General features: G+C 44.8%; 1 protein-coding gene across 1 annotated transcript; it reads right to left on the reverse strand.

Annotated features, from left to right (window-relative positions):
- Positions 1-5785: 5785 nt before the first annotated feature.
- LOC126517730 (E3 ubiquitin-protein ligase MARCHF9-like) lies at positions 5786-15581 on the reverse strand. The gene is made up of 2 exons (XM_050167534.3): positions 15146-15581; positions 5786-13045 (listed from the first exon to the last, which is right to left on the reverse strand). The coding sequence occupies exons 1-2, from the start codon at positions 15371-15373 to the stop codon at positions 12602-12604; spliced, it is 672 nt and encodes a 223-aa protein (XP_050023491.1). The 5' UTR covers positions 15374-15581; the 3' UTR covers positions 5786-12601.
- Positions 15582-15585: the final 4 nt, after the last annotated feature.

Below are 15585 nucleotides of genomic sequence, written 5' to 3' on the forward strand. Positions count from 1 at the left end.
TTTTATTGACACGTACCGGATATTCCGGTGGCATTACTGCGCAGCTATTCCGAGGCCAGCTTAACAGCTCAATACCGAGCTACCACGGCGAGTTGAGGCAGCTATTTGCAGCATGGGGGAAAGAGTGGCTCTCGCGAGCAAATATAATGGCATGTTTACACTGGGACTTTTGGTATCTTCAGTGGAAATCTTCCACCAAAATCCTGCATTGTCAACTTCAACTTCAACTTTAATAATTCTTCTAGTACACACAATATAGAAACGTCCTCCCGGGCTAAAAGCTGCGCCACAATTAAGCAGCTTGACTGGACCCAAGAGGCGTTGTACATGGCAGGGCGATAACAGAGAGTACTTTAAAACATCAAACAAAAACAATTGTAATATATTCAAATATAAGCCTACTGACAGGATAATTATCTTAGGATACAGAAACAACAACATTCAAGGATATTTGATAAGATTAAGAAAAAGAATCATCAAAGGGCACCACACAATTAGAATCATTATACATGAAATATGTATGCTTACATGTGAACAAAACACATCTTCAATTTCCTGCGAGAAAAAGAAGTGTCAGTGTAATTATTAAGGATTTTTGGTAAATTGTGTTTAATAGATTGCGATTTGTATTCAGTGCGAAAACGTGGTACATACCAAGGATCAGGGTTTCTTAGATGTACTGGTATTTTATGGCACTGCAAGGCTGCTATGGATGTAAGCTAATTCCTCAATTCTTCTTTTGCAAAATAAAACCTATGTAAAATGTGATATTCGTAATAGCGGTCTACCCATATAACTTGGTATTTCTCTGACAAAGTTTTTGTCGTCGACAAGGGATTGGTACTGGCAATGTGACGGAGGAGTGCCTTTTGTAATGTAATTATTTTATTCATGATTGTTAGTGTTGTGGTCCCCCATACTAAACTACAATAATTAAATTGGGAGGTAAACAATGCATGATAAATTTGTAACTTGGTTTTTACCTGCATGAGAGCTCTACAGCGAGCCAGCACCCCGGCTACTGCGGAAAATTTACTGCGAAGTTGATTAAAATTAGCATCCCAATTTAGATGACAGTAAAAAATTATACCATGTATGTTATATTGGCTAACTAGTTCAATATTGAAGTTATTGAATGTTGCAGTTCAAAAATTTTATTTCTTGCTCTAAAAAGAACAGCTTTCGTCTTAGCAGGATTAATTCTGATTCCATTTAACTGTGACCACTCAGATAGATTACATAGAAGTGCAATATATCTAATAATTAGTTCGTTCGCATCCTTTCCAGTAAAGACTAAAGTACTATCATCTGCATATATAAAGAAATCAACTGTAGCATCAATATTTACTAAGTCATTTACATATAAGTTAAATAATAGTGGGCCCAAAACACTTCCTTGTGGCACCCCATTTTTAAATGACAAGAAAGAAGATTGGACATTATCGATACATACACACTGAGTCCTATTTTCCAAGTATGACCACACCAAGGTGAGGGGGCCACCGCGAGCTCCATACATAGAAAGTTTAGATATAGAATGTCATGATTGAGGCAATCAAACGCCTTGCTGAAGTCAATGAAAATTCCGAGGGCGCAAATCCCTTCGTCTATAGCTAACACAATTTTTTCTTTCAAGGATAAAAGAGCTGTCTCCGTAGATCTTCCCTTCCTAAAGCCAAATTGCGAATTTGTTATAACGTCATATTTGTCGAGAAATTTTGTTAGGTGTGTAGAAATAATTTTTTCTACTTCTTTGGAAGAAATTGGTAGAACAGATATTGGCCGGTAATTGGAGACTTTATTTACATCACCGTGTTTGAATAACACCGATATTCTAGCTCGTTTCATACGATCTGGAAAAGTAGCCGACTCTATTGCTAAATTGAATATATGAACCAACGTACGAGTGAAGGGCAAGTGTTCCATAACATATTTTATTGGCTTGATTTGTAAATTATCGATATCTAATGCTTTGCTGTTATTTAAATTCATTATTGTTGTAAAAACCTCATGTTCATTTGTTGGTTCCATAAATATAGTATTAGGAATACTATTATTCAATGAATAAGCAACTTGGGGGTCATGGCTGTACGCTACGCCTGCGTTCACAAAATGAGTATTAAAGTGGTCAGCCAGCGCTTTACCGCTAAGTTCGCGATTATTATCAGTTATCGATTTGGGTATGTTGCTTTTAGTTTCAAAACCTAAGACGCTATTTATTACTTTCCAAAACGCATCCGCACGCTTCTTGTTAACTTCAGAAAAAACATGCTGATAGTAATCTATTTTCGCTTGCCTTAGTATTTTATTCAATCTATTTCTTTCTCTCTTAAATTCCTTAAGTTTAATTTCTGATCTCGAGTGAAGGAAAGTATGATAAAGGCGATTTTCGCTTTTTATCAGCTTGACGTGCTCGTTGGTGATCCACAGTTTTCGTATCTTTTTTGAACGTCTGACCTGTCTGAAAGGAAAATGCGCAATGTAAATGCGCACAAAAGCTTCAAGAAACTCATTATATGCTTCGTTTACGTTCTTTTTTTCTTAACACGAAATTCCAGTCGTGCGTGATTACAGCCTGACTAAACAGATAGGGCTAAATAGATAGGGATTACAGCCCGACTAAATAGGGTGGCAGCACATTGCTTTCTTACTGTGCCACTGGAGCCGTCACCGGAGAGCAATATTTTACTTCTAGTGCCACTTGCAGAGTGCGCTAAATTACACGCGTGCAGGGCATCCCCAGTGTCCCCACAAGCCCAACACTTTCTCTGCTCACAACGAGACTGCATGCTTTTCTGCGTCAATCACAAACACAAGCCCCGAGGAAAAAAGCGATACTTCGGGCCTCCTGGTGAGCACATTTTTGGCTATGCATCGAAAACAGGAGAGGCATTCACCAAAGAAGAGACGGTAGCAGTGGCGGTGGTGGGTCCAGCCTGCTCTACAAGACTTCCGACTCGCAGTCAGATTGGTGCACAGCAAAGGGTTTTGGCGGAAGTGGTGGCTGTTCGTATGCACAATGCTGTATCTGCTGCCTGGCAAGTGACTGACTAGTAGTGTTTCTGACTAAAGGTGCAGACTAAACAGAGGCACAGGAAACCAAATTTCCAGTTTTTATATGAACTTGCACTAATCACGTACCCACGCTGTGCAGATCTATGGTAACACTCAGTCACACTTGGCTGTTTTTGTTGAGCGGGCGTGCTCCTTAAAGGCCCAACCACAAGGAGCAAGCTTCAGACCTATTTTCAGCATTGGTGGCGGCAGCACGTGGCATTATCTGGCTTTTATGTTTTGCCAGCTGCCTCAGGCATCCCCAATGTGGTCTGGCATGGGCAGGCTGGCGTCGAGCAACCATCTCCCCCAGTGTTGCATCGTTCTTGATGACACTGGACGATGTCACCTGATGCCGATGCCGAACATCCACCAGTAACTCGTTCCTTGCAGTTTGGGCAACTCCCCGAAACATTTAGGGCATCACTTGTGTTAATTAAATGAGCCAGCAGAAACTTCCGGGTGCACAAATTTATCACAGGCATCGATTTCTTGCTGCATCTATGATCAGTGCATTGAAGATGTTGGCAATGAAAATGTGATAACATCAGTGGATGTCCTCTGTGCGGCACTGTGCCGAGTGTGAGATCCAACAGTTATAAAACAATGTGGAAAACGGTGAGCCATAGTTCACTGAAGGCTTTTATGCTATCGTGCCAGAGGTAAGAGAAATGAAATTCTGTATTGTCTGCTTATAAGGGGCACCTCGGGTTTTCACACGAATTTTTACAACACAGTCGCCATCATGAGTGTCAAGTCGTGCATTTGGTCCCAGGTGCAGCAGCCACATTCTGATGGGATGGAATGCAAAAACGCTCATGTGCCATTCACTGGGTGCACATTAAAGAACCCCTGGTGGCCCAAAATTAATCTGGAGTCCCCCGCTATGGCGTGCCTCATAACCAGAATGTAGTTCTCTGGTGGAGGGTGCTGGAGATATCTGGTTGAGGTGCCTTTAATCGAACCATCCCAAATGCGTCTTCCTTTGAATGTATTCTATGTTTGCACCTTACAGCCCATTTCTGTTTTGGTTAAGCCGCTACACATATGACCTCATTGTTTGAGTTAAGTTTGGTTGCTGCTCTACATGGGCATAGCAGTGGGCAACCAAGCTGCCCTGCTCTGCTACACAGTAACAAGCGCTGCCCAAATGAGTCACAGTAGTCAGTGCAGTACCTCCCTAGCAGCATGAAAAGAAATCAGTGCCAATGTAAAAGCAATGTTGGGCCACCTTGGCCCTACATCGGGCAATGCTGGTCCCACATTTGTTCCCCCTAGAGTTCCGTTTGGGTTTAAGAGTGTGTGCCTCTATCCCATATGTATAACGTTTCGCTTTCATTCACACTCGCTGCGACAGCGTAAAGCAATGCAACTGCAATTTATTATTAACGTCAACCTCGGTGTAGAATTTGTTCCAAAGGTGTTGCCAGTCCGCTTAAAATACCAGAAGTGAAACTGCATTTCCTGCGCGAGAGTTGGGAGTTACACTGACATACTGTCACATCTTGACGACATGGCGTAGTGCAAGGGTACAGCCACAAAGACCCACAAAGGGTACAACCACAGTCTTTGTGGTTGTGCCCTTGCCACTACATCATGTCATTAAGTAAGCACTAACTAGCCCAGCAACATGTCCTTCTGCAGTATATTTCACACCTTGATTGGGCTTTTGTAGAACTAGCATGAAAAGCAGCAAGAAAAAAAGCTAGAAGGCAGGGCTGGGATGGAGGACTGTCTGTGTGTCCACTGAAAGTCACTGTGGGAATTCACTGAACCTATGATGAGCAGGAAAGGCCATTGTACCTTCCAGAAATAAAGAATGCTAATGTAAGGTTCTGATGAAAACTATCAATAATAACAGCAGTAATACTAATACTAACATCCTGAAGCAAAGCCTTGGCTGTGAGAGACACCGCAGCAAAGGGCTTCAAGTTAACTTTGACCACCTGAGGCTCTTGAAACACGTCTTGCTACAGTTGGCCACAAAAGTTTACCGGACATGTAATAAAAAAAAAAAAATCTGAATTCCCACAAAACACGAGCACATGGCCCCACATTCAAAGTGTAGTAGCCTTTACAAACTGCACAGTGAGCGATTAAATCAGAGGTGCCATCCTTAACACAGCTAAAATTTATATCTGCCGTGGAACCTGCACAACGTAATGCTTTGTGGAAAACTGTACATAGGCATTTCTACATTTCACCTTATCAAAATGCAGCTGGCACGGTTCAGAGTTAAACCTCATGCTAAACAGCAGATTGCCTTGGTCAGCGAGGCTGCATGGCTACACCTACAGGTCTAGACGAGCCTTCCTTGCTGCCGCGCAAATCTGTCTATTTATTTAGTTATTAGATATTGTTCTAGGGCCTGAGAGCATTACAGGTAGAAGTGATTGGATACCACTACATCTAGGCAGTGCTTTTATTTAAAAGTTGGCCATATCGGGTTTAGTGTCGGCTATTTCTTCTTTTTTAAATTTTTATGTGGTCTATGTTAAAAGTGGAGAAATGGTTTCACAGAGATAGGTTGTTACAGATGCCTTAACAACCACGCTTACTTTTCTAACAGACTATTTCCGTCAATGGAACTTCAGAGCGGTCTGCATGAGTTAGCAAGGTCTGCGGAGCAATATCTGACAAGCAATTCCAGCTACTTAACTGCACATAGAGTGCTGGCAAGCTGTTTGCCACAAATGGGCACGCTTGGCCACCAGGACACCACAAGTACAAGTTTGTACACCAAAGGCTCTTTATTCATGGACCAGACAGATTCCACTCCGAACATGACTAAACAACAGTGACTAAATTGTGGCAAAAGCTCTGCCACAAACACCGAGGGCACATTATTCAAGCACGTTTTCACACTGCACACACATTGACACTTGCTTCACATGCCACGAGGCCATGTGCATGTCGAGATCCTTCCGTCTTCTTCCCAAAGTACGGCACTTTAGGTGCCGTACAAAATCACAGAACACAAATTTTTGCTTCTGTTCCACACACCAGCATAGAGTGCCGATGCCAAATATGACTGCTTTGCGCCTACAAACAGGAAACTGAAGCTTAAAGCTGCCTGGTAGGCATGGAAATGTAGACACATTAAAGACAAAATGCTGGTCCCAAAATGGGCTCAGTGGATGACAGCATGTTTGCACCCTTTTGCAGCAAATCTGCATGCAATTAAGGCATCACAACAGAAGAGGGCGTTTAAAAAATTTACCGGCATGATTTCCGCTACAGCACATGCGGATGTAAGCTGCCTTGCTCATGCACCAATTCACTCAAGTACGATTCTAAGCTAGTCCATCGTCTACTTGTCTTCACGACATCAGCACTTATTTGCTGATTGTATCGAGTTGTCCAGGGATGCCATTCTGAACACTTCCAAGTTCCACTCCATTGTCAAATTCACCACCTTGTCATCTCTGATTGGAAAACGGAGCCAGCTACACTAGGACCCTATCTAATTGGCTCAAAATGCCAACATGGCGTAATTGGACAACACTGCACACTCGCATAGCACCCTAGTAGTACAATGAACTATGTGAGCGACAAAATGCACTATGGATTGGCACCTCGGCTGTCCAAGTGTAACGAGAAAACACCCTGTGCGTTATCCATTGAAAGTGAATTCCACTGGTTGATCAAAGAGAGTGATTTTCTGCTCCACAGCAGAGAACTTGTTCCCTTAGTGGTCAACTCAGAGTGTAGCTGCATTTTCCAGAAGTTGTTTCACATCAAACCATTGCGGGGTGCATCACTCTGTCTTGCTCTGTCACCAATGCATGGATTTGACCGGAAGGCGGAGAGCACCATGTCACTTCTGTTGGCTTTGCTGCATGACAGAAGTGACATCATGTCATGTTGCTGCAATACTAGCAACATGATGTTCTCGCACAGGAGGTGAGAACTTGCAAAATCCAAGATCAATGCCAGCACTTGCCCAAGGATTCAAACAACTCCTCCGAAACAACCAGTGCAGTTCACCCACAAGTTTCAGGTCGAACAGCAATGACAGCAGTATCAAGCGCAAGGATGTTGAAGGCACCTTAGCAGGAACACAGTTTGAGAGATTCCTTTGGTCATCAGCGCAGGAAAAGAGTGCAGTGCACTGCACAATGCATTCTCTTTGCAAAGTCTGCTGAACGGAGAATGCACACCAAGCAAATGTGGGGCTCTGTTAAGGTGTTTCAATTCACATTGTTGTGACAAGATGCTGGAACACCAAATGCTCATGTTTGTCAGCGCAGCCGTTGGGCTCATCATTGGTAGGGCAACAGGTCTTCCTTCTTCCTAGTGTTCTCCAGTTAACTGATTTCATAACCTAATCATCTTACCTCACCCCCTGCTGGCCTGACTGTTTCTCCCTCCCCCCTCCCTGTCGCACCAAAAGGCAGCTGGCTATCTGCTCCAAGCACCAAGTTTTCATGAACAATTACATGTAGTAAACTTTTAAGTAGGCGAGATTGAGAGAGAAAAAAAAGAAGAAGACAGTGCAAGGTCACTCATGGCTCACATTCCGCCCATTCTATTCAGCATAGAAGTCAGACACATGTTTTCTAATGCCAGAGAAATCTCCAAAAGCGGTCAGTCGAGAACATCGGGAGTGTCGGAGCCTTTCCTTATAAGGCGCTTTGAACCAGCCCTTGTTGAGCAAACGCATTCCGCTAGTCATGCACAGAACTGGAAACACTTCGACAAGGTATTCCAGTTGTAGACTGCATGTAGAGCCAGAGATAAAGCTCAACGTAATCAAAATGGTTGCGACAGCCACGTGTCTTGTCATAATGTCAGAATTTTAAGTACCATTTTGAAATATGACGAGAAGCATCACAGGGCAAGCCACAACCGGCAAACACCAAAAGATTGTTTTGTATTCTGGTACCTTCCTCCCAAACAATAATTCTTTTGCGGATGCCATCTGTCAATGCCCATCGACACGTTAAGCCAGCTGAAGTGGACACCTGCCATCGGAGCTGGATAACAACCAGTTCTCAAGGCCATCTACAGAGTATGCCCTGTGGCTCTATTAGGCCTTAACTGCACCTTACATCATGCAAAATTGAAGGAATCCCCAAAAGCGGTCAGTCGAGAACTTCGGGAGCGTCGGAGCCTTTGCTTATAAGGTGTTTTGAACCAGCCCTTGTTGAGCAAATGCATTCCGTGAGTCATGCACAGAAGTGGAAACACTTCCACAAAGTATTCCAGTTATATACTGCATATGGAGCTCACAAGCAGAATGTAAAGTTAGAAGGTGAACATTTGAAATTATACAGACTAATTAGTAGGTAGGTGTATTACCAAGTAGGTGTATTAAATTTAACCGAATGTTTCTGAGTCCTTCCAACTTCTTCGTCAGGATTGACTTTGGGAGGCTGCAGCAGCTTTTTATTCTTACAATGGGCTGACAGCCCTGTAGGTTATATATAATCAGTCATACCTATTTGGTTGGGCCTACTTTATTAAGATTAAACCTACTTGGTTGGTGTTTGTTTAATTAGCCCTATAGATAATGTTAAAAACATGGCGGTGATCGTGTTTTCAGCTCTTGCAATCGCACTTGGCATGAAGCTAGCTCTCTCGCTTTTGAAATGGAGCGCTTCTTTTTTCTCCTTTCCCAGCCAGTTCCAGCCCAACATCAGGCAGCCAGCTACTGGGCAACAGTTTAGATAGACCAAAAGCAGTTCTTGTACAGACATCTGGACAGATGGGAGTAAGGCAGCCCATGACAGAGAAAATGCCCACAGAATTCCACCTTGTTGAAGCTGTGTGAATGAGGCTATGACCTAAGGCAATACAGCCATTCTCTTTGCTGCATATTTGGTTTTGTAATTTCCCAAAAAACAAATGCAGAAAGGTACTGGAACACAAAAAACACGCCACATCGGGAACATAACAAGGCTTTAACAAGCCTTTCTGGACCGCTGCACCTCTATGAGCCCTTTTACTGCCTGGTTGCTTTACCTCGAGGCTGTAGAGTAAGAATGTAAAAGTTAATTTACAGCTAGATAAAAATCCACAATGGAAGTTGGAAGGAAAAAAATGTAATACGGTGTGCCCAGGATGTAGCTGTGTCGACTACTGACCTCTGCAGTGATGTAAAAACATCAGATCCATAGAAGCAGTTCTGCTAGTGGTCATAGGTGAATACAAAAGCCAAGCTCTGCATTTCGCCTTCAGGCATTAAAAACAGCACATAACAGTGCAAATGAAATCAGTGGCCGGGCTGCTGACTGTTTCCTCGCTTTGATGGGCGGACAAGCATCGACACCTTTATTTTCTTTTCTTTATGTCTTTTCAAGTAGTGCATATATTCACGAAGCTGGACTCGCTTCGTTCGAGCAAGAGCTGAAAGAAAAGCAGTTAAACAGCGAAGAAATGATTCTGCAGTCATTTGGCCCTAAAGGACAACATGCAGCAGCGCTCGAGCAGAACAGGCATTCCACTGTCAAATCTCTGAATGCAGTTGCCTTGAAGAGCAGCTGCATTGCCTGTGCTCAAACACATGCTTACGCACTAAGTCACGCACAGTGGCTGGCAGCACGGGACATATAGTTTACAAGAAAAATTTGGCGCCGCAGTCTACAAGTTTGATAATGGGTGCTGTGTCACCGTGGGAAAGCCGAGATGTGGGTGAGTGATCCTCGTCTTGAAAAGTGGCTCGGCTTAAAACATAGTTTCATTTCACTGTCACGCAAATAATGCTTTCCTAGAATGGAATCGCCATACAAAGTCCTTATTTATTTATTTATTGAATTAAAAAAAAAACGGACGATTCAAACTGATGCACACTAAGTGCGGACAGTGTAAATTATCTTCTACCTTCAGTGCCTGCCAGTACATTTAATATACAACCCGGCAGGAGTTCTCATGGTTTAATAAAACATTTGTTTTACATAAAAACAAAGAAAAATTGGCCTTTTTACGCTGCTTAGTAAGGTGTGAACAATCGTAACAGATGAGTGCTGCTAACAAGATGATTCTTATGGTCCCTAGGCTGCCTGAGAAAGATGACAATCCGAAGCCGCCACATCTCAGCATGCCCATTCATACAACCACATGGCACCATGTCGGACAAATGTGCGCGTGAGTTGATGGAAAGACGGTTGCCGTGGTTGCTTAACAGTAGAGCACCATTTTGTATTTCGAAAGGTGCGGCTTTGTTTCCCACCAGCGGCATGCTCTCTTTTCCCGCCCACTTTCATTTTGCCTTTCGTATTATATTAATTAAATAATTAAACGCGAGTTAATTTCTCCTATGCTTACTCTGGCTTTAGTGTCTGTTTCCTTCATATGACTAACTACCAGTGACACTCGTTAGCTTACAAAGCTCACTGGTACGCAGGGTCACAAGCTTAGATGGTTTGGCTAAACAGTTGCCCAGAAGTGCCAGTTGAGTGAAAAGAAAGACTGCCACATACAGACAAGCAGCCACATCACACTTTAATGCAGGGGTTGGCACTGACCAACTAGTACGAAACAATGTGCTTGGAGCAATGGTTCTGCACGTAAGCCTGGCAGCTAAAACCACATGACAAGCCATGTAGGTGCTGCAAAGCTGCTGTGCTTTGGAAAATTGCCCCTTCATGAAGAGGGATTCGTGATGGTCCCTCAGTGATTTGGTCATTTGCTCCCTCTCTCACATATGGACCTTTCCGACGAGAACTCCCTGGGCACAACCGTAATCTGCGCCAGACACTTGTGAGCAGGCGCGAACGCCTGTCTGAAAAACCCTCTTAAAATGGTGCCGCATGCTTTTTTGGAACGCCCCAAAAAAGCATATGGTCTGACTGTCGATAGTTGACAGCTGCAAGGTGTACACAGCTTCAAAAGAAAGTGTCGCACACCTTCCACTGCTATGATGCGAGACTCTTTGACCCCTACAATTGATCGATTGATTAAATAAATTAATCAATTCCCTGTGAGACTCATTCCTCTCTATTGCCTAAAGGGCTAGTGCTACTGAAGTTTCGCACGTTGGCACAGACCCTACCCGCCATCTGCTACTATATATATAATGCTTAAGCAACATTAAAGCATAGGGACGTTTCAACTGTGAACTTTTCGCATCAAATGGAACGCAGAATGTCTGTCTGCTCGCAAAAGTATAAAAAGAAAGAGAATGACAAAAAATACTGCAAAATTAGTTCACTCCCTTCAATAAATGCAATGCCGTTTGAAAATCTGTTCAATAGTGAAGCTTGTGAAGGAGCAAAATGTGAAAAACCACCACCTTTTCTGTTTGGCTTACAATGGCCAGCTGATGCAGCTGGGGGACCATACACATGGACTCAGTTATTGTAGCATCATCCTGTAGCGCCAGCGTTGCCCCAAACAAACATTCGATTTGTTTCCACTGCCCCTGGATGCCCGGCCCAAGCTTGCCAAAGACGTACAGCTACACATGCGACAAGACAACCAGTGCCCTTTCGCATGTCGGATGTTCCAGTATGAATTGGCATGATTTTGGGACGCTACCGCAAACAAAACATGACACTTGAAGAAAGGCACAACACGAAGCGGTACTGACAACTGATGCATCAGTCATCAGTTGTCAGTGCCACTTCGTGTTGACCCTTTCTTCAACTCTCGTATTTTGGTTACGGCAACTTCCCAAAATCATGAATCACCGACTGGCCTACACCTGCACTCTGCTATGAATTGGCACCGCATGTAATGGCCTTGCCAAGCGCACTGCCCTCACATAGTCTCACTTACTTTAATCTAAAGGAAAGCAAGGTTGCTCATTTGTTTGCCATTTCCTCATAATAATCCTGCAAACGAGCTGCCGATGACCGTTTCACGGACATTCAAGCATTACGGCAAGGCAGGGTAAAAGAAGTTCAAGGCTTTGGGCTGCAAAGGGGTCTCACACTTGACGCAAGAAACGCGATCCATTCACGTCCACGCTGCATCAATGCAACATAATGCTGGATTTCTGCGTCTCCTCACACCAGGCAGGTGCCAGGAATTTAGGTGCTCCAGGGTTTTCATGGCAACATGCTCAACCTCCAGTCAAGCTTGGTAGGCAAAATGAGGTGGTGATTAACACCAGCCGAGACGATGTAGCACATGGAGTTTTCTAAGAAACCACTGCAATCCTCTGCGACGTCCCGTGAACCTAGTGACCAGACAACAGCAAATAAGAGTGCATCAGCCCTGGCCAACAGGGCTGCATCTCACGAAGTTGGCAATCTGACAACTGACAATACTGAAGACCAGCAAAGAACACAAATGCAACAAACACCTTCCAGGGGCAAACACATGTTTGCTCACATTTAAGGCGAAGCTGAGACTGCTTAGCTGTAGACTGTTTCCTGGTGGAGACAGAGGACCACAGACTGTTCTTCAAAAAAAAAAAAAAAAGTCAATACAGGCAACAAACAGCACAAAGACAACAAACACCTTACAGAAAGAAGCACATGCTGCCTTACACAAGTGAACGTGAGACAGCTTATTTGTTTTCAAATGCACTTGCAGAGATCAAACAAACCTCCAGCCAAGCTTAGTTGTAAACTTGCTCCTGCAAGCAGGTCAAAAGCGCCCGTCAGACAGCCACGGGTCCACGCTTTGCGTCGTACTCATCTATGTACCACTGCTGGTTGAGATAGACGAACCGCAGAAGCAACCGGTAGAGGGTGCTGCGGGCGGTGACCTCCACGTACATGGCCACAAAAAAGGCCAGGAAGAACAGAACCCCACACACCAGCGTCACCAGCTCCGAGTGGGTGAGGTCGCTTCGACGGCCGGACGTCGTCGTTGTCGTCGACGGCGCCTCCTGGCGGAAGCAGACGATTGTGACGGTGGCACAGGCCACCATGACGATCACGGCCAGCAGGAAGACGCTGTGCAGGACCTTGTCGCGTGGCGAGCATGGCGGGAGGCGCCAGGAACCACCGGCCCGGAATTTCTTGTGCCATTGGTACTGGTACTGGCAGAGCTCGCAGCTTGGCGGCTTGCGGGACTTCTTACTCAGTATCTCCAGCCAGCGCTGTGCACACCAAACAACAAATGCGTTGTTCTTGCATTTACTGTGCAATCCTTACATTAACTTATTCATCTACTTTACCTCGGCATTTCAAATATTCTTTTACAGTTTTCTACTACGCATCTTATGACAGACGCATCTTTCTTCATGAAACCTTGCATGATGAATTAAGTTTTACGTTAAATTCAATTCACATGAAGTTGTGGTCACTGTAAAGCTGGCACATTATGTTGTCCTGTGAGAGATGTATGCTGCTTTGCTTTTCCTCTGTTACACTTAATCTGAGTGCTTGGTGGGTATTTAACCAGCTACTACCTTTTAGGTTATCAGTTCAAACAGCGTTTCGTACATATCCTTTGGTTTCTTGAATGTAACATTAAAAAATTAAGAAGAATGAAAGAACTTGGAACCCATAGAGGCACAGACAATGAGAAATCTTTCAGGCATAAATCTGTTGTTTAGTGGTTCAGTTCAGTGCTAGCCTTCACCAGAATACCTGTGTCATGATTTTCTGGTATCAACCCCAATCAAGTTGAATGTTTGAAAACATGTATGACACACCACAACACACATATGACACATTATAACACAATAGTTTCATAATAGCTGGCCTGGTTATCAGCCTTTGCCTTTATAGCACAACTGTTGCATGATGCTGTTATACTTGCTTTTTATTTATTTTTCTCCGTGGACTGAATGAAAAACGATGAATCACTGTCAGCGATCCTCCATGCAAAATTGTGTGGCTTTGTCGGTTCACCCTTCCTACTAAGCAATTACAGAGTATACAGCCACTGTGTTTTAAAGTAATCCAGTCAAACAAACACATGCTAGGACAGCCACATTCTATTTAGGCTATTTAGCAAAAGCATTTTTGATGTGCATGTATGGTGTGGGAATTTCAAGCCAATGTCGGCCATCCTTGTACTGTATATACCCATATAAGTTTCTGCAATGATGCGCTGATAACAGCTGCACTTGTGACGTAGCTTCCACCAATACTCCGATGCCTGAGAACATACCTCGCGAAGTATACAATCAAAAGCAACCTAATTATATTAGTTGAAAACAGCAGCAGACTGAACCATAACCATATGAACATAAACGTGCGACTGCTCATTTAATTCCCAAGGAAGAAGTTGCACTTTAAGAACGGCTATAAATGGGTGCACGTAACTTGACACTCAAATAAGCATTCAGCTGTTGTTCTTCAAACAGTTTAAATCCCCACATTTATTTGATCAATTATTTCTTTCCACATCTATTTGATCGATTATCTCTTTCCACCGATGTGCTGGTCTCGGTGCCATTGTGTATGCAACTTTTGCTTTCAGTAATTGGGTTTATTTGTACGCCACACAGCGCAAATGCTTGCGTTACATTGTCAGCAGGACACGCAATTCAAATTTATTCACGCGCTTCTCCGTCCGCTCGCTGCAAAACGCGTACGAGGCGCTAATTCCATGCGCATCCGGACCGGATTCGGGGTGCACCATTCGGGAATGACGACGAGCGGCTCGAGGGAGCATTAACCTCGCCAGGGCACCAGCCCGAGATGCGGGGCGTCGTTTCGCTTGCGCTGCTCAGAGACCCACAGCAATTATGACCACCGGCGAATTAAGCGAACGGGACTGTACGCATTCAAGGATGGTAATTACAGCGTGCGAGGGGCTCATCAGAGTTAAACGATTAAACAGAGAGAACGCACGTTGTTTTTCGTTGATTGTTGTTTATCGTCAAAAACCGGCAGCCGATAATCTGTCGCAACCGAAGCGGGACACGAACGCGAAGCCGCAGCTTTCACGAAGACAACCTTTTTTTTTCTTCTTCGCTTTCTTTTGTAACCCCGTTATGCATACACGAGTGCATGCAATTAACGTCAGCGCCGCGATAACAGGAATAACTGCTCCATATTTTGAGGCCCTTATACATTTCATACGCGTGTAAGGCGAACTGCCGGGCGCAGAGCAGGCACTCGTGTGGACCATGCAGATAAGCATCTCCCATTCCGGTGACCGCAATCAATTTGACGCGCGCGCACGCAAGCTCCGCGCGGACGACGGTCAGCTGGCGATCAGCTGTGCGCGCGCGCTCGTTGCTCACCGTGAGGCACCCGCAGTGGATGTACTGCACGGTGCCGGAGCAGCGGCAGGGCGAGATGAGCGGGTCATCGTCTCGGGCCGGCATGTGGCAGATTTTGCAGAACGGCCCGCAGTCCTCGGCAATGCAGGGCACGACCTCGGCGGGCTCGATGAGCTGCTGCTCGCAGGCCGCATCCGCGGTAACCGCCTTCGCCCAAACGTGCACCTCGGGCTCGCCCGCTTGGTCCATGGCCCGCGGGACAAACCATAGCGAGTCACGGCGTCCTGGCTTCTTCGGGCTCGAGCCACAGGGCGCGCGATCTTCCCCAGCAGCGCGGGCAAGTTCACGACCGGGGGAACGCCGGTCCTTTGTTTACCTCGACCGCACGTACCGCAACGCGGAGACGGCAGCGGCGGGCAGAACGGGTAGTCGTATGATACGGCGCGCGCCAGACAACAACC

The sequence above is a fragment of the Dermacentor andersoni genome, chromosome 11, assembly GCF_023375885.2.
Source record: "Dermacentor andersoni chromosome 11, qqDerAnde1_hic_scaffold, whole genome shotgun sequence".
NCBI lineage: Eukaryota > Metazoa > Arthropoda > Arachnida > Ixodida > Ixodidae > Dermacentor > Dermacentor andersoni.